General features: G+C 44.1%; 1 protein-coding gene across 5 annotated transcripts in view; it reads right to left on the bottom strand.

The window, feature by feature from the left end:
- IP6K1 (inositol hexakisphosphate kinase 1) overlaps positions 1-21,852 on the bottom strand; it is a 74,383-nt gene that overhangs the window by 5,382 nt on the left and 47,149 nt on the right. For all 5 annotated transcript variants that reach the window (XM_025376191.1, XM_025376195.1, XM_025376194.1 and 2 more), the window contains 2 exons: positions 9,952-10,162; positions 4,270-4,451 (listed from right to left, as the gene is read on the bottom strand). In XM_025376191.1, the coding sequence (XP_025231976.1) occupies positions 4,270-4,451; positions 9,952-10,162 (393 nt within the window). The remainder of the gene's footprint in view (positions 1-4,269; positions 4,452-9,951; positions 10,163-21,852) is intronic.

The following is a 21,852-nucleotide window of genomic DNA, read 5'->3' as shown; positions in this document are numbered from 1 at the left end:
AACAGTGACTCCTCATTTTCCCTCCTCCCAGCCCCTGGGAACCTCTAGTCTACTTTCTGTCTCTATAAATTTATCTTTCCTAGGTATCTCATAAGTGGAATCATATAGTATTTGTCATTTTATATCTGGCTTATTTCACTTAGCAAAATGTATTCAAGATTCATTTATGTTATAATATGTATCAAAATTTCATTCCTTTTTCTGGCTAATTTTCCATTGTATGTATATACCACATCCTTTTTGTTGTTTATTGGTTGTTTTCTGGTTTTTTAACCTAAGCTCTACAGTACTTTGTTTATTTTTGCTATTTTTTATTTATTTTTTTTGAGACGGAGTTTCGCTCTTGTTGCCCAGGCTGAAGTGCAATGGCGCTATCTTGGCTCACCACAACCTCCGCCTCTTGGGTTCAAGTGATTCTCCTGCCTCCGCCTCCCGGTAGCTGGGATTACAGGCATGCGCCACCACGCCCGGCCAATTTTGTATTTTTAGTAGAGACGGGGTTTCTCCATGTCGGTCAGGTTGGTCTTGACCTCAAGTGATCTGCCTGCCTTGGCATCCCAAAGTGCTGGGATTACAGGCATGAGTCCCTGCGCCTGGCCTTTTTTTTTTTTTTTTTTAAGAGATGCGCTCTCACTCTGTTGCCCAGGCTGGAGTGCAGTGGCTAGATCCAGAGCTCACTGTAGCACTGACCACTGGGCTCAAGAGATCCTCCCACCCTCAGCCTCTGGAACAGCTAGGACTACAGGCATGCCTAATTTTTTTTTAATTTTTTTTTTTTTTTTTTTTGAGACAGAGTCTTGCTCTGTCACCCAGGCTGGAGTGCAGTGGTACAATCTCAGCTCACTACAACCTCTGCCTCCTGGGTTCAAGCCATTCTCCTGCCTCAGCCTCCAAGTAGCTGAGACTACAGGTACCCGCCACCACCCTGAGCTAATTTTTTGTATTTTGAGTAGAGACAGGGTTTTACCACGTTGGCCAGACTGGTCTGGAACTCTTGACTCCAGGTGATCTGCCTACCTTGGCCTCCCAAAGTGCTGGGATTATAGGCATGAGCCACCATGCCCAGCCGCCTACCTAATTTTTAATGTTTTTTTTTAGAGACAGGGTCTCACTATGTTGTCTAGGCTGGTCTCGAACTCCTAGCCTCAAGTGATCCTCCCACCCTGACCTCCAAAAGAACTGAGATAACAGATGTGGGCCACCACACCCAGCCTATGTTATCTTTAGATCTATCTTGCAGGCAATATGCAAACTAAAGATTTGGATACATCCCTCACCATCAGTGAACCAAGGCCCTACTCAAGCCAGCACCTTGCCCAGGCCTAAGAAATAAGGAAGATATCTTGGTAGCACTACAACAAAAACAAGGAAACCAGATTCTAACATTTCCAAATAGGAATCTTTAGAAAAAACTGGATTTATTTTTTTTCTTTTTCTTTCTTTAGGATGCCATCTTGCTCTGTTGCCCAGGCTGGAGTGCAGTAGCACAATTTCAGCTCACTGCAACTTCCGCCTCCCAGGTTCAAGTGATCCTCCTGCCTTAGCCTCCCAAGTAGCTGGAACTATAGGCGCATGCCACCATGCCTGACTCATTTTTTTAATTTTTTTTTTTTTTTTTTGAGACGGAGTTTCACTCTTGTTGCCTAGGCTGGAGTGCAATGGCACAATCTTGGCTCAATGCAACCTCTGCCTCTTGGGTTCAGATGATTCTCCTGCCTCAGCCTCCCGAGTAGCTGGCATGCACCACTACGCCTGGCTAATTTTGTGTAGAGATGGGGTTTTTCTCCATGTTGATCAGGCTAGTCTCAAACTCCCAACCTCAGGTGATCTGCCGGCCTCGGCCTCCCAAAGTGCTGGGATTACAGGCGTGGGCTACCATGCCGTCAATTTTTTGTATTTTTAGTAGAGACGGGGTTTCACCAGGCTGGTCTCAAACTCCTGACCTAAGTGATCCACCCACTTCAGCCTCCCAAAGTAAAGTGCTGGGATTACAGGCATGAGCCACTACACACCCAGCCTGGATTTATATTTCTGTCTTGCCATTTCTCACTAAATTTGAACAAGTGAATGAGAGACAGAGAGAGAGGGATCTCGTTCATTGGTTTCAAATATATATATATACACACACACACACACATATATATACACACACACACATATATATATATTTTTTTGAGACAGAATTTTGCTCTTGTTGCCCAGGCTGGAGTGCAATGGCGTGATCTCAGCTCACTGCAGCCTCCATCTCCCAGGTTCAAGCAATTCTCCTGCCTCAGCCTCCCGAGTAGCTGGGATTACAGGCGCACACCACTACACCCGGATAATCTGTATATGTTTAATAGAGATGGGGTTTTGCCGTGTTGGCCAGGCTGATCTTGAACTCCTAACCTCAGGTGATGCGCCTGCCTTGGCCTCCCAAAGTGCTGGGATTACAGGCGTGAGCCACCACGCCTGGCCATATAAATATATATAAAATACAAATATATATAAATTTATCCCTTAATAGTTCTATAACCTTCTGCTCAAAGTGATCTATGGTCCTAATTCATTTACATACATGTCTTTATTCCAATATATCCCATTTGCAACAATCTTATCTTTCTACTTTTGTGTAAAGGTACAGACTTATCATATGTCTGCCAAAAGTCACTGGGTCTCATAGCCCAGGCCTCAAATCCATTCACAGAGTAATCACATCTTAGAGGATAGACACTCACCATCACTGTGATGATGAACATTTCATTCTTTTGAAAGTAACTTTTAAATTTGGCCTGAATCAATTCTGTTGCCTGCTATTACCTATAAACACATGATGGTAAAATATGAAGGAGGGTGTAGAAATATCTCAACACCCTGGAAGCACAGGCTCTGGAATCCTGCCTTGACCACTCACTACCTCTAGGCACAACACTTAATCCCCCTGTGCTTCTATTTCTTCATCTATAACACGGGAATGATGACAGTTCCTTCCTCAAAAGATTGCTGTGAAAATTAACTATGTACAAAAGGTTCAGCACACTTTCCCTCAGTTTCTTAGAATAATCAGTTGTTATTTGTCTACTACTTCAAAACACTAACAATTGTAAGAATTCCCATTCTAGGCCGGATGTGGTGGCTCACACCTGTAATCCCAGCACTTTGGGAGGCCAAAGCAGGCAGATCACTTGAGGTCAGGAGTTCGATACTAGCATGGCCAACATAGTGAAACCCTGTCTCTACTCAAAATACAAAAATTGGCTGGGCGTGGTGGCGTGCGCCTGTAATCCCAGCTACTGGGGTGGCTAAGGCACGAGAATCTCTTGAACCCGGGAGGCGGATGTTGCAGTGAGCCGAGATTGCACCACTGCACTTTGACCTGGGCAACAGAATGAGACTCTGTCTCAAAAAAAAGGAATTCCCATGCCATAATACTTTTTTATCTTTTCTGGAGATGAGAGAGGGTCTTGCTGTGTCGCCAAGGCTAGAAGCTAGAATGTAGTGGATGCCATCATGGCTCACTGCAGTCTCGACTTCCTGGGCTCAAGTAATCTTCCCACCTCAGAGCTGGGACTACGACAAGCACACACCACCACATCCAGCTAATTTTTTTAGTTTTTGTAGAGATGAGGTCTCACTATGTTGCCCAGGCTGATCTCAAACACCTGGTCTCAAGTGATCTTCCTGCCTCAGCCTCCCAAAGTGCTGGAATTACAGGTGTGAGCCACCATGCCCAGCTATCTTTAACATTTTAAATCTATTTTATGGTGTTTATCATCAGATAAAAATCTCACCAAAGTCATATATATCACCCTTAAACTATTAATCCCTTGGGAGGGGAAAACTACACATGTGCAAACAAGCGCACACGGGCACATACACAGATCTCTGATTGTGGACATGATCAATATAGTACCACTAGCCACACTAGCCAAATGATTTAAATTTTAATTAATAAAATTTAAATTAACTGCCTTAGTCATAGTAGCCACATTTTAGCCACTCAGTATGGCCAGTGGCCACCATATTGAAAAGCACAGACACAGAATTACAGACAGTTCTATCAGACAACACTGTTCTAGACTGCCAAGTTTTAAGCTTCAGTCTTACCAAATCCAAAAGGCAGGAAAAAACATGTTGATGGAAGTAAACGAAGGAAGAGGAGTCTACGAAAAAGGGAGATGAAACCAAAGAGGGACCCTAGACAAAGACCTCAGCCATAGGCAGAATGGTGCCCCAACACATGACCCATGGACCCAGCAGACACTCCTGAAGGAGGGGCAACGAGGATACTGTAGAGCTTTCGGTCCTTGGACTCAGAGCGCATGCGGCTCAGCTGCTGCTTGTGACAGCGCAGGCTCCAGGGGTTATGGCTGATCTTCTCAGAACTCAAGCCACTGTTGCCATCTAGCATCTGGAAAGGGACCTCTGAGTGGCTGTGCAGCTCCACCTTCGGACTCTTTGCCTCCTGTGAGCTAAGAAGGAAGAACATACACATCACTAAGAAACTCAGGCAAGTCATCCTCTGGGGTCTCACTGCACAGGGCACAGGTCTGTCTACAACAACAGACCCACAGACCCTGCTAATGGGTTGCATGAAGGTCCCATGAGCCAATAAAAATGAGTAAATGTTACAAGTAGTGTTCTTCCTATGTCTCTTAAAACTATCTGTAAAACAACATTTTTGTCAAATTATGTGATGAAAATACCACTTCGCATCCATTAGGATGGCTACTATCAAAGAAGAAAGTGGAACAAGTGTCCAGTATGTGAAGAAACTAGAACTCTCATACACTGCTGGTAGGAATGTAAAATGATGCAGCCACCAAAAAGTTTGGTGGTTTCTCAAAAAGTTAAACACAGATTATAACTCAGCAATTCCATTCCTAGGTATACACCCAAAAGAAATGACAAGGATCCAAACAGACACTTTACATCAACATTCACAGCAGCACTACTCACAATAAACAAAAGGTAGAAACAACCAAGCATCCATCAACAGATGGATAAGCAGAATGTGGGATATACATACAATGGAATATTATTCAGCAATAAAAAGGAATTAAATTCCTATACATGCTACAACATATATGAACTTGAAAACATTTTGCTAAGTGAAATAAGCCAGACACAAAAGGATAAATATTGCGTGATTCTACTCATGTGAAGTAACTGCAAATCCATTAAGACAGAAACTAGAAAAGTGGTTGCCACAGGCTGAGGGAAGGAGGAATGGGGAGTTAGTTGCACAACAATGTGAATGTACGTAATGCTACCGAAATGCACCCAGCCGAGGAAGGAAATTTTATTTCTAAAATAAGTCAAGGCCAGGCACCATGGGTCACAACTGTAATCCCAACACTTTGGGAGGCCAAGGTGGGAGGATCACTTGAGCCTAGGTGTTCAAGACCAGCCTGGGCAACATGTCAAAACTCCATCTCTACAAAAAATTTAAAAATTAGCTGGGCATGGTGGCTTGTGCCTGTAGTTCCAGCCAGCTAGCTACTTGGGAGGCTAAGGTGGGAGGATCACCTGAGCCCAGGGGGCTGAGGATGCACTGAGCCGTGATCATGCTACTACACTCCAGCCTGGGCAACAGAGACAGACTATGTCTCAAAAATAAACAAATAAAATAAATCAAACCACAAAGGAGTTTTTGTGAGAAAGCAACTTCAACTGAAAATACTGGAACTTTGCCAACAATTTCATTATGCCCCAATGTAAAAATCTTTGCTTGAAGTAACCAACAACACTGTTTATCATACTGAAAGGCCAAGAAAACCACACTACTGGTGAAGCCATGTGCCCTGCAAATTACAGAGCAAGCCTGCAGCTCGCAGCAGAGGTGGAACATTACAGTAATTTCTTTTTTTTCTTTTTGAGACAGCATCTCGCTGTGACGCCCATCAACTTCAAATGCCACTCTCCTCTCCAGAACTGCAGGCCTCTCCTCTAACTGTGTGGCATGAGTTGCACAGATTCAAGCTAACACCAGGGCTGGTGTGTGCTGGAAATGATGACCCTCCCCGGCAAGGGTCAGCTGTGCAACACTGGTGAAGAGGTAGTGGCAGAGACCCCACTTCCACCTAACTGAAAGTAGAGGAGGCTGGGCGCGGTGGCTCAAGCCTGTAATCCCAGCACTTTGGGAGGCTGAGACGGGCGGATCACGAGGTCAGGAGATCGAGACCATCCTGGCTAACACAGTGAAACCCCGTCTCTACTAAAAACTACAAAAAACTAGCCAGGCGAGGTGGCGGGCGCCTGTAGTCCCAGCTACTCGGGAGGCTGAGGCAGGAGAATGGCGTAAACCCGGGAGGCGGAGCTTGCAGTGAGCTGAGATCCGGCCTCGGCACTCCAGCCCGGGCGACAGAGGGAGACTCCGTCTCAAAAAAAAGAAAGTAGAGGAGCCCACCAATGCCTCTCAGAATGATAAAACCCTTACTTTCTTCTGGTGAGAGCACTGTTGAGGCCATTCAAACATGTCTTTTCTGTGAAACCCTTTAGGAAACAGAAAGGTGGACTTATTTGCCACGTAAACCCAAGGAAGTTCTCTGCGTCTGGATGAAGCCCCCACGATACTTGGTATCACCCTCGGTGTTGCAGCCCTGGTTCTGTGAAGAAAAAAGCCCCACCCCTGGAATGACAGTCTCTCTGCTAACAGGCCAGACAGTGGTTTGGTCAGTACAGGTAGAGCTGTCACCTTCAGAGCAGGACCTTGAACCTGGACATAGGCAGACAGTGATGTTATTCTAGGTGATGTTATTCTATAGCTTTTCACCAAATGACTCATGAAGCAACCTCTGTACCTTTGGAGGACAATAAAAAAAGCCCACTCTAGGCTGGGCGCAGTGGCTCACACCTATAATCCTCACACTTTGGGAGGCCAAGGTGGGAGGATTGCTTGAAGCCAGGAGTTTGAGACCATCCCGGGCAACAAAGTGAGACCCTATCTCTACAAAAAATTTAAAAATTAGCTGAGTGCAGTGGTGTGCACCTGTAGTCCCAGCTACTTGGGAGGCTGAGGTGAAAGGATAGGATGGCTTGAGCCCAGTATTCAAGGCTGCAGTGAGTCACTGATGGTGCCACTGCACTCTAGTCTGGGTGACAGAGCAAGACCTTGTCTCCTTTAGAGTAGGGGGAAAAGTCACTCTGAGCGCTGCTCAGAGAGAACCATCAATTGTCAGCTACAGACTTGGGGGAAAATTCTTTGTCACTTGAATGACCAAGTTAGGTCCCAAAGACATTAGTCAAGAAGCAGCCTCTTGGGGAGTGAAGGGGAAGCACTAGAAGAAGTGCTTCTGTGGGCTGGAAGCCATCTGACCAAAGAATGTTTGACATTTGAGGACCCTGCTTACTAAGAGGTGGATATGAAGCTCTCTACTTGCATGAAAGATGCAGACCTGGCCAAAGAGGATCTGCTGACTGAGGACACGGGATATGACACATAACCCACTCAGCCAGTGTCTCATGGGGTTCTGTACTCCTTGACATGGGCGTATCCTTGTTCAACAAACTGAGTGAGAAGAACTGGAGTGTCCTGGGCCTTTACAAAGCTTCAGGGGCACAGGTATGTAGCATGTATTGGTGAACTGATCTGATATCACAGATGAACTATGTACTGTCACATCTAAGGAAATTCCCAATTTCAGCTTCTAAGTCAAGTCACAAAGCATCTTACTAAACCTTTTTTTCTTGAGACAGAGTTTTTGTTGCCCAGGCTGGAGTGCAATGGTGTAATCTCAGCTCACTGCAACCTGGGTTCAACCCTCCTGGGTTCAAGTGGTTCAAGTGATTCTCCTGCCTCAGTCTCCCAAGTAGCTGGGATTACAGGCACACGCCACCACACCTGGCTAATTTTTTTGTATTTACCAGAGACGGGGTTTCACCATGTTGGTCAGGCTGGTCTCGAACTCCTGACCTCAGGTGATCCACCCGCCTCGGCCTCCCAAAGTGCTGGAATTACAGATGTGAGACACCATGCCTGGCTCATAATTCTGTTATTTTTTTTTTATTTTTACAATTCTGTGGTTTTTTAGTGGATTCACAAGATTGTAAAACATCACCACCACCTAATTTTCAGAATATTTCATGACCCCAAAATCAAAACCATCATCATTAGCAGTCACTCCCTATTTCCCACTACTTCCAGCTCCTAACCACTAACAGAAAGCAACCACTAACCTACCTTTTCTCTCTATAGATTTGCCTGATGTGAACAATTTACATAAATGGCATTGTACATATGTGGTCTTTTGTGTCTGGTTTCTTTCATTTAACATAATGTTTTCATGATTCATCCATGTTGTAGCATGTATCAGCACTCCATTCCTTTTTAGGGCTGAGTAACATTCCATTACATGGATGTACCATGTATTGTTTATCCATTCACCAGTTGATGGACACTTGGGTTAGCCAGAAACTGGAAACAACCCTAATATAAATAATGTTAAGAACATTTTTGTACAAATTTTGTGGGAATATATGTATTCAACTCTTTTGGGTATATACCTAAAAGAAGAATTACTGGTTTAACTTTTGGGTTTTTTTTTTTTTTCTGAGACGGAGACTTGCTCTGTCACCCAGGCTGGAGTGCAGTGGCGTGATCTCGGTTCACTGCAAGCTCCGCCTCCCAGGTTCAAGTCATTCTCCTGCCTTAGCTTCCCGAGTAGCTGGCACTACAGGTGCCTGCCACCATGCCTGGCTAATTTTTTTGTATTTTTAGTAGAGATGGGGTTTCACCGTGTTAGCCAGGATGGTCTCGATCTTCTGACCTTGTGATCTGCCTGCCTTGGCCTCTGAAAGTGCTGGGATTACAGGCGTGAGCCACTGCGCCCAGCCTTTTTTTTTTCTAAAGAGATGGGGTCTCACTATGTTGCCCAGGCTGGTCCAGAACTCCTGGCCTCAAAGGATCCTACCGTCTCAGACTCCTGAAACATTAGGATTACAAGTGTGAGCCATAGCACTCAGCCTGGTTTAACTTTCTGAAGAACTGCTAAATTGTTTCCCAAGTGGCTGTACCACCTTACCTTCCTACCAGCAGTGTAGGAGGGTTCCAATTTCTTCACATCCTGTCAACATTTTTATTGTCTGTCCTTTTGATTATACCCATCCTAGTGGGAGTTCATATTAATTCTTGCATGAAATTATCAAGACACATAATTCGAGGCTGGGTACAGTGGTTCACGCCTATAATCCCAGCACTTTGGAAAGCCAAGGCAGGTGAATCACCTGAGGTCAGGAGTTCGAGACCAGCCCAGCCAACATGGTGAAACAACGTCTCCACTAAAAATACAAAAATTAGCTGGGCGTGGTGGTGCACGCCTATAATCTCAGCTACTCGGGAGGCTGAGGCAGGAGAATTACTTGAACCCAGGAGTGAGGCAAGATGATGCCACTGTATTCCACTGCATTCCAGCCTAACAGAGCACGACTCCATCTCAAAACAAACAAAAGAAAACATAATTTGAACTTACAAGAAAAATCAATTTCCAACACAATGGAAACTAAATTTTAGTTGCAGGGAAAGGGTTAATGACTGATATGATTCTCAGAGGTCTGACACAAAACCATTAGGGAACTCCTGTTTAGTTGGACTCATAGCCCTTGGGCTTGGACATCCTGCAGGTCAGAAAGCATTTGGAGCCTCACTACGAACTAATGTATTTCAACCTTCTGTCCTGTGGCTAGCAAGGCACAACAAAAAGCCAGAGAACCTTTTGTCACCAGCACAGGTGTCCCTGATTCCAAAGGGCTGAGAGAGCTTCACTTCCTCTCTCAACCAGCTATAGCTAGACCCAGAAAGAGGCATCACTGGGGTGATATGACACAGAGAAGAGGCCACACCTGTGTGGGTATCCCAAGAACACCAGTCATCTTATCCAACCTTGACCGTGAGCCCTGCTTCCCCATGATGTGTCAGGACTCTGGAGATGTCTTGAGTGCCTGTATCAGTAGGATGAGACATGTACCTCTTACCTCTCAGAGGTCTCAAGGGACAGGCTGGCTTTTTCCTCCTTGTGGTCACTGCCACTGCCTGACCGGTGCAGGCTCCGGCGGGAGTGTTTGCGCCGAGGTTGCTCCCGTTCTGGTGTGTCATCCTGTTCCACAGTCTCGCTTTCCACATAAGGATAGGCCACTAAGTTGATGTAACCATCACTGTCCCCCTCAAAACAGACAGATACCACACCTGTTAAAAAAAAAAAAAAAAAAGGGAACTGGTAAACAAATGTCAACACAGGCTGAGTCTATGCAGCACAGACTGTCGGCACTCACTTGCCCACACAGCAAGAAGACATCAGCTGCCCTCAACCAACTACAGATCAATGTCAGAACAATGGCCAGCAGACAGCAACTTCCAGAAAATAGATGACTGTCCATGCCCAAGCTAAATCTGATGCTTACTTTTGTTCCCGGATAAGTCTATGTTTATTTCCCCCTCTCTTATCTGGCCCTCTCCCTTTCAATTACTGACTTTTTGTACCATTCAAAAGAACTGTGTTCTCTAGGTGACACCCACACCTGGCATGACTTAACCCTCTAGTTAACTTAAGTGCTTTATGCTGCCATTTACTGTGTGTGTCCTCCTTTAGATCTAGTTTCCTTCTGCCTGACAGTGTCAGCCAAAGGGACGTCAACACTTCTCCCTCCTAGAGGGTCCAAAAAAATCTGTGTTCTGCCCACACTGAGCATCAGGCTACCCTAGCCTCACTACACAGAACTTCCAGCCCTGGCATCTCGAAGATAAAACATCTTTCTGTTTGCCATGCTGTATCTGTAATAGCTTTTTGTGCCCATTTTAATGAAACAGGTTGTTTGTAGTGTCTTCTGGACCATAGTGAGTTAAAACACAAGTAAGACTCTTCTCAAGTGTTCTTAATACAATTAAAAAATACATATATCCAGAAACTCGAGGAAGAGGTTTTGAAGGGAAAAAAAAGTAACTTGGTCTCACTTCCACATCCCACCTTTTGTCTGTCAGCTACATTTCTACTTTTACACTCCCAGATGTACACAGTTGGCTCTATAATCTGAAAATCAGTGAGAAGCATTTATGGTTTATTTTTTGTAGAGACAGTATCTCCCTATGTTTTGTCAACTTCTTTTACATTGTAGAACAATTATTGGCTTAAAGTTCTTTATAATATTCTTCTTCTTTTTTTAAGAGACAGGGTCCCATTGAAGTGCAGTGGTGCCATCATAGCTCACTACAACCTCAAACTCCTGAACTCAAGTGATCTTCCTGCCTCAGCCTCCCACGTAGCTGGGACTATAGGCACATGCCACCACATCTGGCTAATTTTTCAATTTTTTTATAGAGATGGGGTCTCGCTTTGTTGCCCAGGTTGGTCTTGAACTACTGGCCTCATGCAGTCCTCCTGCCTCAGCCCTTCAAAGTGTTGAGATTATAGGCATGAGCCACCATGCTGGCCCATAATATTCTTCTACCTTTTAAATATCTGTAGAATCTACAGTAATGATACCTCTATCATTCCTGACACTAGAAATTTGTGCCTTCTCTTTTTCCTCATCAGTCTGGCAAGAGCTTTATCAATACTACTGCTTTCCTCAAAGAATCAGTCTTTAGTTTTTACTGATTTTCTTTATTCTTGCCCATTTTTCTATTTAGTTACTTGTCTCTTATTGACTTGTACAAGTTTTCATATATATATATATATATTTTTTTTTTTTTTTTTTTTTTTTTTTTGAGATGGAGTCTCGCTCTGTCACCCAGGCTGGAATGCAGTGGTGCAATCGTGGCTCACTGCAAGCTCCGCCTCCCAGGGTCACGCCATTCTCCTGCCTCAGCCTCCCGAGTAGCTGGGACTACCGGCGCCCGCCACCACGCCCGGCTAATTTTTTGTATTTTTAGTAGAGATGGGGTTTCACCGTGTTAGCCAGGATGGTCTTGATCTCCTGACCTCATGATCCACCCGCCTCAGCCTCCCAAAGTGTTGGGATTACAGGCGTGAGCCACTACACCTGGCCTTCATATATATATTCTTATATTATAGAAATGAAATCTTTGTCAGTACAGAAAAGCAAATATCTCTATCCATTTTCTTTAAAGGTATATCTTGATGAATATAAGCTTTTTATTTTACATATGTATCACTCTCTCCTTTTATAATTTGCTCTTTCCTTTTCGTCTTGCAGGGCCACATAATGCTGTACTAAAAACCTCTAATGTGTTTGTCAGACAAGCAAATAACACTGAGCACCCTAACATACCCCTGGCTGACACAGATCATCATACCTGGTCGGGGGAGAAATGGCAGTTGGATAGAGCAGAAGATGCCTTTACCAAGAGTAAGTAAGATTTGGTAATTAAATAAGTCATGCAATCTATTAGTAAAAAAAATTTTTTTTGGTCCTGACCTTTTTTGACCTTGTCACTCATACCTAGTTTGAATGAAGTTAGGAAAATGAAAAGCAATGGTCTTTTAATTCATCTGACATAAACCCTAATTTCCTTGGCATTTGTAAGACTGATTGAAATAGAGACAGGTTACATTTGGGTAGAGGTTTTATTATTGTTTTGAGTTATACTTTTTATTTACTTTTAAAATTGTGGGCAGGGAGTGATGGCTCACGCCTGTAATCCCAGCACTTTGAGAGGCCGAGGCGAGTGGATCACCTGAGGTCAGGAGTTCGACACCAGCCTGGCCGACATGTCAAAACCCTGTCTCTACTAAAAATACAACAATTATCCAGGCATGGCGGTGTGCGCCTGTAATCCCAGCTACTCAGGAGGCTGAGGCAGGAGAATAGCTTGAAGCCGGGAGGCAGAGGCTGCAGTGAGCCAAGATCACGCCACTGCACTCCAGCCTGGGCAACAGAGCAACACTCCATCTCAAAAAAAAATAAAATAAAAATAAAATAAAATTGTGGTGTTTGGGCCAGGCACAGTGGCTCGCGCTATAATTCCAGCACTTTGGGAGGTCAAGGCAGGAGGACTGCTTGAGCACAGGAGCTCATTTGCCATTTAATTCTTTTTTTTTCTTTGGTAGAGACAAGACTTGCTATGCTGACCAGTCCCAGTCTGGTCTCAAACTCCTGGCCTCAAACAATCCTCTTGCCTTAGCTTCCCAAAGTGCTAGGATTACTGGTGTGAGCCACCATGCCCAGCCACTCAATCATTTTTAAATGTACAATTCAGTGGGCATTAAGTACATTGACAATATTGAATAACCACCACCATTATCTATTTCCAAAAAGTTTTTCATGACCTCAAACAAAAATGCTGTACCCATTAAGCAGTAACTCCCCATTTTCCCTTCCTCCTAGCCCTAGTAACCAAATCTACTTTCTATCTCTACAGATTTGCCTATTATGCATATTTCATATAAGTGAAATCATACAATTTTTGTTCTTTTGTGTCTGGCCTAGTTCACTTAGCATAGTGTTGGCAAGGTTCATCTGTGTCACAGCATGTATCAGAACTTCCATTCTTTTTTATGGCTGAATAGTATTCCATTGTAAGTATATATCACATCTGTTATGTGTTATCTATATTGATGGACACTTGGGTTGTTTTCACCTTTTAGCTATTATGAATGATGCTGCTGTGAACACTGGCTTACAATAATCCATTTGAATCCCTGTTTTTTTTCTTTTCTTTTTTTGAGACAGAATCTTGCTCTGTCACCCAGGCTGGAATGCAGTGGTGCGACCTTAGCTCACTGCAATCTCTGCCTCCCAAGGTGATTCTCCTGCCTCAGCCTCCTGAGGAGCTGGGATTACAGGCGCCTGCCACCACGCCCGGCTAATTTTTGTATTTTTTAGTAGAGATAGGGTTTTGCCATGTTGGCCAGGTTGGACTTGAACTCCTGACCTCAGGTGATCTGCCCCCCTCCCAAAGTACTAGGATTACAGGCGTGAGACACTGTGCCTGGCCACAGTCCCTGTTTTCAATTCTTTTGGATATATATGTAGAAGTGGAATTGCTAGATCATATGGTTTCTGTGTTCACCTTTGGGAGGAACTGCCAAACTGTTTTCCACAGTGGCTACAACACTTTACATTTTCATCAGCAATGTTCCCATTTCTCCACATCCTTGCCAACAGTTATTTCCCTTTTTTCTTTAAACTATTATAGCCATACTAGGTAAAATAAGATACCTAGTATGAAGTGGTATCTGATTTTGGTTTTGATTTGCATTTCTTAATGACTAATCATGTTGATGTGCTACTGGCCATCTGTATGTCTTCTGTGGAAAAATCTCTATTCAAGTCCTTTGTGCAGTTTTGAAACTGTGTGATTTTTATTGCCCTCAAAACATAATCAGAAGAATACTAAATTTAGAAAAATAAATATTCTAAAGTTGCTAAATAAGAACAAAGCCAGAAATAAACACACTGCTTTCTCCAAGTGGCTAGGAAACTTTAACGGTCCCAAACACTTTATAAATGTAGATTCAGCCACCTATCCATCCACACTCAGAACACCAAAGGCCAAACATTCTGCCACAAATATGCCAAAGCCAGAAATAAAACTAGGCCCTGTCAGTTCATGGAGTCCTTCTGATGCTAAGGAAAAAATCCCTTAAAAGGTAAATGAGCCCTGCTTCCAGATAAATGTTCTCTAAATTACACCATCAGAATTGGGATATGACAAGTTAGAACTTCAAGGTGCCTCCCAGGGAAGAGGTGGCAGTCTCTAGCACTGGTTCAGTATTTCCTCACACCTTCCTCCTCTCAAACTGAGTAACAGGTATCTTTAAAGGCCATAACATGGGAGGATGCTTGAGGCCAGGAGTTTGAGGCTGCAGTGAGCCATGACTGCACCACTGTACTCCAGCCTGGGCGACACAGCAAGACCCTGCCTCAAAATAAAAATAAAAAAATGAAAGCCACAGTAAATTCTTAGGATCTACTTTATTTTCTTTGCTTAGGCTACATTTTCACTAGGAAAGAATTAATATGCTAGCTCAAAAGTACAATTCAATTAAACTAAAATTAATCCCTTCTTTCTAAGTCAAATGAAGCCCAATTTAGTCAAAGAAAATAGAAGCATAGGCCGGGCAAGGTGGCTCACGCCTGTAATCCCAGCACTTTGGGAGGCCGAGATGGGCGGATCACGAGGTCAGATCGAGACCATCCTGGCTAACATGGTGAAACCCCGTCTCTACTAAAAATACAAAAAATTAGCCAGGCGTGGTGGCGGCACCTGTAGTCCCAGCTACTCAGAAGCCTGAGGCAGGAGAATGGCATGAACCCAGGACGTAGACCTTGCAGTGAGCCAAGATTGCACCACAGAACTCCAGCCTGGGCGACAGAGCAAGACTCCATCTCAAAAAAAAAAAAAGAAAGAAAATAGAAGCATAGTGGAAGATATTATTAGTCAAATTAATCTATTTCAGGGCCGGGCATGGTGGCTCACATCTGTAATTCCAGCACTTTGGGAGGCCAAGGCAGGCAGATCACTTGAGCCTAGGAGTTTGAGATCAGCCTGGGCAACATGGTGAGACTCTGTCTCTACAATATACCAACAAAAAAAAAAAAAAAAAAAAAAAAAAGGCCAGAGCACACCTGTGGTCCCAGCTACTCTAGAGGCTGAGGGCTAAGGTGGGAGAATCACTTCAGCCCAGGAGGTCAAGGCTGTGGTGAGTTAAGATCATGCCACTGCATTTCAGTCTCAGCGACAGAGTGAGACTCTGTCTCAAAATAGTATATAAATAAATAAATTGGACTAAAATTTTATATGAAAAAAAATACAGTCCAGCCACGGTGGCTCAAGCCTGTAATCCAGGCACTTTGGGAGGACAAGGCAAGTGGGTCACTTGAGGTCAGGAGTTCGAGACCAACCTGACCAACATGGTGAAACCCCATCTCTACTAAAAATACAAAAATTAGCCAGGAATGGTGGCAGGCACCTGTAAGCCCCAGCTACTCGGAAGGCTGAGGTAGGAGAACCACTTGAACCTGGGAGGCAGAGGTTGCAGTGAGCCGAGATCATACCACTACACTCTAGCCTAGGCAATGAAGCAAAATCCTGTCTCAAAACAAAACAAAAGCCGGGCGCGGTGGCTCACGCCTGTAATCCCAGCACTTTGGGAGGCCGAGGCGGGCGGATCACAAGGTCAGGAGATCGAGACCACGGTGAAACCCCGTCTCTACTAAAAATACAAAAAATTAGCCGGGCGCGGTTGTGGGTGCCTGTAGTCCCAGCTACTCGGGAGGCTGAGGCAGGAGAATGGCGGGAACCCAGGAGGCGGAGCTTGCAGTGAGCTGAGATCGCGCCACTGCACTCCAGCCTGGGCGACAGAGCGAGACTCCGTCTCAAAAAAAAAAAAAAAAAAAAAATTTTAAACAAAACAAAAAACAAACAAAAACAAAATACACACAAACACACACACACACACACATACATCTTGCAGCTGGGAGCTCACACCTGTGATCCCAGCTACTCAGTAGGCCGAGGTATCATGCCTGAGGCTACATGGGAGGATCACTTGAGACCAGGAGTTCAAGACCAGCCCAGGAAACATAGTGAGATCCGATCTCTTAAATCTCAGCACTGTGAAAGGCCAAGGTGGGAGGATTTCTTGAGGCTAGAAGTTCAAAACCGGCCTGGATAACAAAGCAAGACCCTGTCACTACAAAAAAGTTTAAAAATTACCCAGGTAGCCGGGCGCGGTGGCTCAAGCCTGTAATCCCAGCACTTTGGGAGGCCGAGACAGGCGGATCACGAGGTCAGGAGATCGAGACCATCCTGGCTAACACGGTGAAACCCCGTCTCTACTAAAAAAAATACAAAAAACTAGCCAGGTGAGGTGGCGGGCGCCTGTAGTCCCAGCTACTCGGGAGGCTGAGGCAGGAGAATGGCGTAAACCTGGGAGGCGGAGCTTGCAGTGAGCTGAGATCCGGCCACTGCACTCCAGCCTGGGCTACAGAGCGAGACTCCGTCTCAAAAAAAAAAAAAAAAAAATTACCCAGGTATAGTGGCGTGCCTGTAGTCCCATCTACTCAGGGCTGAGGTGGGAGGATCACTTGAGTCATAGTTTCTTTTTTTTTTTTTTTTTTTTTTTTGAGACAAGAGTTTTACTCTTGTTGCCCAGGCTGGATGGAGTGCAATGGTGTGGTCTCGGCTCACTGCAACCTCTGCCTCCCGGGTTCAAGTGATTCTTCTGCCTCAGCCTCTCAAGTAACTGGGATTACAGGCACCTGCCAGCACACCCAGCTAAGTTTTGGATTTTTAATAGAGATGGGGTTTCACCATGTTGGCCAGGCTGGTCTCGAACTCCTGACCTTAGATGATCCGCTTGCCTTGGCCTCCCAAAGTGCTAGGATCACAGGCATGAGCCACCATGCCCGGCCAAGCCATGGTTTCGAGGCTGCAGTGAGGTATGATTGCACCGCTGCACACTGCCACAATTATTACTGTGTTGTAATGTCTAATGATGCGTGTAATACCTAATGGTGTGTGCTGAATGGTATTACTGTGTTGTCTGCCTAATGGTGACTTCTATTCCCATCATTCCTTGTATATTTATTAATTAAATTAGAATTCTGGCCAGGCGCGGTGGCTCACGCCTGTAATCCCAGCACTTTGGGAGGCCGAGGCTGGTGGATCACGAGGTCAGGAGATCAAGACCATCCTGGCCAACACAGTGAAACCCTGCCTCTACTAAAAATACAAAAAATTAGCCGGGCATGGTGGTGGGAGTCTGTAGTCCCAGCTACAGGCAGGAGAATGGCGTGAACCCGGGAGGCAGAGCTTGCAGTGAGCTGAGATCGCACCACTGTACTCCAACGTGGACAACAGAGCGAGATTCTGTCTCCAAAAAAAAAAAGAAATTAGAATTCTATAAGGAAGAATTGTTCCTTTGTATCCATGTATCTATCAGTATAGACTTGTGGATATTTTGTTGTTTAAATTCTTCTAGATTGGGCCCCTCAACTCCTTTAAAGTTAGCTCTTTGTACTTCTGACATCATTTTTGACCACTTCTTTACTGTCTGTCACCGTAAGATGTTCTAGGCTTGTCTTATAATTTTCCTGCCCCAACTCAGGAACCAACCATTTCACCAAGGAGCTCTGTTTCTTTTTATTGTAAGAATGGTATTTAGAAAACTCAGGATTTGGTTGCTAGATGTACTGATTGCTACCGAAGTACCACTGCTTTTAGGCCCTTTCAGCACACGGAGCTAGGAAATACATGTATGATAAGAGCCCACACACATACACACATCTAATTACTGCTATCAGCACAGGTGTTTAAGCTCAATTAAGTTAAGAAAAAGTGTCAATAATATTTCATATCTTGGCAGGTTTAAAAACAAATTTTCATTTATTTGGTAAGACCAGCTGTAATCATCAACTATTAGTGCTTGCAGTACTAAATGTGAAGTTCAAGGCTTCTGGACATTTATGCAAATAAGCTTTGCCTCATTCTTTTATCAACTATTTACTGACCATCTACTAGATGCCAGGGCCCGAGCCCATTAGTATAAAAGACAAAAAAAAAAAATCCATGCCTTCAAGGAGCTTCCATACTAATGTGAAAAACAAACATATAGACAAAAATACAGATTGTGATAAGTCCTATGAAGAAACTAAGTAAGGCTCTATAATTGAAAATATGGTTTCCAGAGCAGAATATAATAAATATAGGATATCAGGGAAGAAGTGTCTGGGGAGATCTGATAAACTAAAGATTGGAGGAGCAGGTGTGGATAAGGGTACTGGAAAGGACATTCCAAGCATAAGTAAAAGCCCTGAGGTTAATTAAAATAAAAATAAAATTTAAAAAGCTTGGGATATTCTAAAAACTGGTTCACTTCTTTCTGCCCATTAAGAAACAACCCAGGCCAGGCACGGTGGCTCACGCCTATAATCCCAACACTTTAGGAGGCCGAGGCAGGTAGGTCACCTGAGTTGAATTCGAGACCAGCCTGGCCAACATGGCGAAACCCCATCTCTACTAAAAATACAAAAATTAGCCAGACATGGTGGCGCATGCCTGTAATCCCAGCATTTTGGGAGGCCAAAGCAGGCAAATCACCTAAGGTCAGGAGTTTGTGACCAGCCTGCCCAACATGGTAAAACGCTGTCTCTACTAAAAATACAAAATTTAGCTAGGCGTGGTGGCGCATGCCTGTAATCCCAGCTACTTAGGAGGCTGAGGCAGAAGAATCGCTTGAACCCGGAAGTGGAGATTGCAGTGAGCTGAGATCGCACTACTGCACTCCAGCCTGGGTGACAGAGCAAGACTCTTTCTCAAAAAAAAAAAAAAAAAGAAAGAAACAGCCCAATACAACATGGTCAAAAGACTTGAATAGACATTTCTTTAAGAAGGTATGCCAACAGTCAAGAACAAAAAAATGCTCTGCATCATTCATTAGACATTAGGGAAAAGTAAATCAAAGCCACAGATACCACACACACCCACTAGGATGGCTACAAAAAGAAAAGAAAAGCAGTATTGGTAAGGATGTGGAGAAATAGGGACCCTTGTACGCTGCTGGTAAGATGGCAAAGTGGTGCAGCCACTGTGGGAAACAGTTTGGCAGTTCCTCTGAAAGGTAAACAAAGAACTTCCACACGATCTGACAATTCCACTCCTAGGTATATAACCAAAAGAATTAAAAGCAGTGACTCAAATGGACACTTGTAAGACAATGTTCACAGCAGCATTATTCATAATAGCCAAAAGGTGGAACAATCTAGGTGTCCATCAACAGATGAATGAATAAACAAAGTGTGGTATACACTTACAATGAAATATTATTCAGCTATAAAAAAAGAATGAAGTGGGCCAGGCACGGTGGCTCACGCCTGTAATCCCAGCACTTTGGGAGGCCAAGGCGGGCGGATCACAAGGTCAGGAGATGGAGACCATCCTGGCTAACACGGTGAAGCCCTGTCTCTACTAAAAATACAAAAAATTAGCCGGGCGTGGTGGCGGCACCTGTAGTCCCCGCCACTGGGGAGGCTGAGGCAGGAGAATGGCATGAACCCGGGAGACAGAGCTTGCAGTGAGCCAAGATCATACCACTGCACTCCAGCCTGGGCGATAGAGCTAGACTCCGTCTCAAAAAAAAAAAAAAATGAATGAAGTGTGTTTTTGTTTTTTGAGACAGAGTCTCACTCTGTTGCCCAGGCTAGAGTGCAGTGGCACAATCTTGGCTCACTGTAACCTCCACCTCCTGGGTTCAAGATACTCTCCCGCCTCAGCCTTCCAAGTAGCTGGGATTACAGGCACACACCACCACACCCGGCTAATTTTTGTATTTTTTGTTGAAACAGGGTTTTGCCATGTTGGTCAGGCTGGTCTCGAACCCTTGATCTCAAGTGATCCGCCTGCCTTGGCCTCCCAAAGTGCTAGGACTGGCCAGGCGTGGTGGCTCATGCCTGTAATCCCAACACCAGGAGTTGGAGGTTGCAGTGAGCCGATATCGCACCACTGCACTCCAGCCTGGCAACAGAGCAAGACTGTCTCAAAAAAAAAAAAAAAAAAAAAAAGTGCTAAGAATACAGATGCGAGCCACTGCGCCTGGCCAAGAATGAAGTTTTAATACACACTATGACATGAACGAACCTTGTAAACATTAAGCTAAGTGAACCAAGCCAGACACAAAAGGTCAAAAATTGTAACGATTTCACTTTTTTTTTTTTTTTTTGAGACGGAGTCTGGCTCTGTCACCCAGGCTGGAGTGCAGTGGCGCGATCTCGGCTCACTGCAAGCTCCGCCTCCAGGGTTCACGCCATTCTCCTGCCTCAGCCTCCTGAGTAGCTGGGACTACAGGCGCCCGCTACCGCGCCCGGCTAATTTTTTGTATTTTTAGTAGAGACGGGGTTTCAACATGGTCTTGATCTCCTGACCTTGTGATCCGCCCGCCTCGGCCTCCCAAAGTGCTGGGATTACAGGCGTGAGCCACCTAGCCCGGCACGATTTCACTTTTATGAAATATCTACAATAGGCAAATCTGTAGAGACAAAGTAAACAAGAGGTTACCAGGGGATCAGACGATGGAAGAATGCGGAGTTATTATTTAATACATACAGAGTTTACTTCAAATGATGAAAAATTCAGGAAATGGAGAATGGCTATACAACATTGTGAATGTGCTTAATGCCACTAAATTATACACTTTAAAATGGCAAATGTTATGTTAGATACATTTTACCAAAAATTTTTTTAGAGTTAAGGAAACAAAAAGTTAATTCTATGGCACTGGTTTTTCTAAATTGAAACTCTCCTAAGTAAAGGACGGTGTTAACCTAACTGAAATCATACAACTTTAAGTTACAAAGCAGAACGTAAAAAAAAAAACTTACACACAATGAGCAATCATAAAAATTTATAAACACTGACAAAGATCAGATTTTAAAATACAGTTAGTTAATTCTGGTATAGTTAATATTCATGAGGTTCTTTTCTATAAAGTTTACTTGTATTTTAAAATAAATTATTTTTCCTTCAAATATCAGGATTTCCAGTCCCCAAAAAGTCCCTGCATTTCTTACCAACAATTCTTTGCCCCAGCACATACAGACACAGGCTCCACACAGCCCCACTGCCAGCCATCCAACCACTTTAACCTGGAAAGTACCCATTCCTTCTCTGAGATGAGAGAAATGTTCCCTCTTCTCTCCTAGACTAGTGTTGCAGCAATTGGGAAAACTCATTGACAATAGCATGCTCTTTTCCACCAATGGAACTTAATGCTATGACTTTTTCTCAGCTTCACCTATTAATAAATTCAATTTTCAAGATCTGAAGACCTTGCTGATGCTTTCAGCCTAATTTTACCTAATAAAGTGACTTAGTGCTTTGAGAAAAAAGACCTACAATGATATAATATGGCAAACAAACCAAGAAAAACTGTGGCAAGGGGTCTATAAGCCCAAGGCTGCTGCTTTCATTAAACTGGC

Source organism: Theropithecus gelada, chromosome 2 (genome assembly GCF_003255815.1).
Source record: "Theropithecus gelada isolate Dixy chromosome 2, Tgel_1.0, whole genome shotgun sequence".
In the NCBI taxonomy this organism is placed as follows: domain Eukaryota; kingdom Metazoa; phylum Chordata; class Mammalia; order Primates; family Cercopithecidae; genus Theropithecus; species Theropithecus gelada.
The sequence above is the reverse complement of the archived record's forward strand: the minus strand, read 5'-3'. Positions and strand labels throughout refer to the sequence as shown.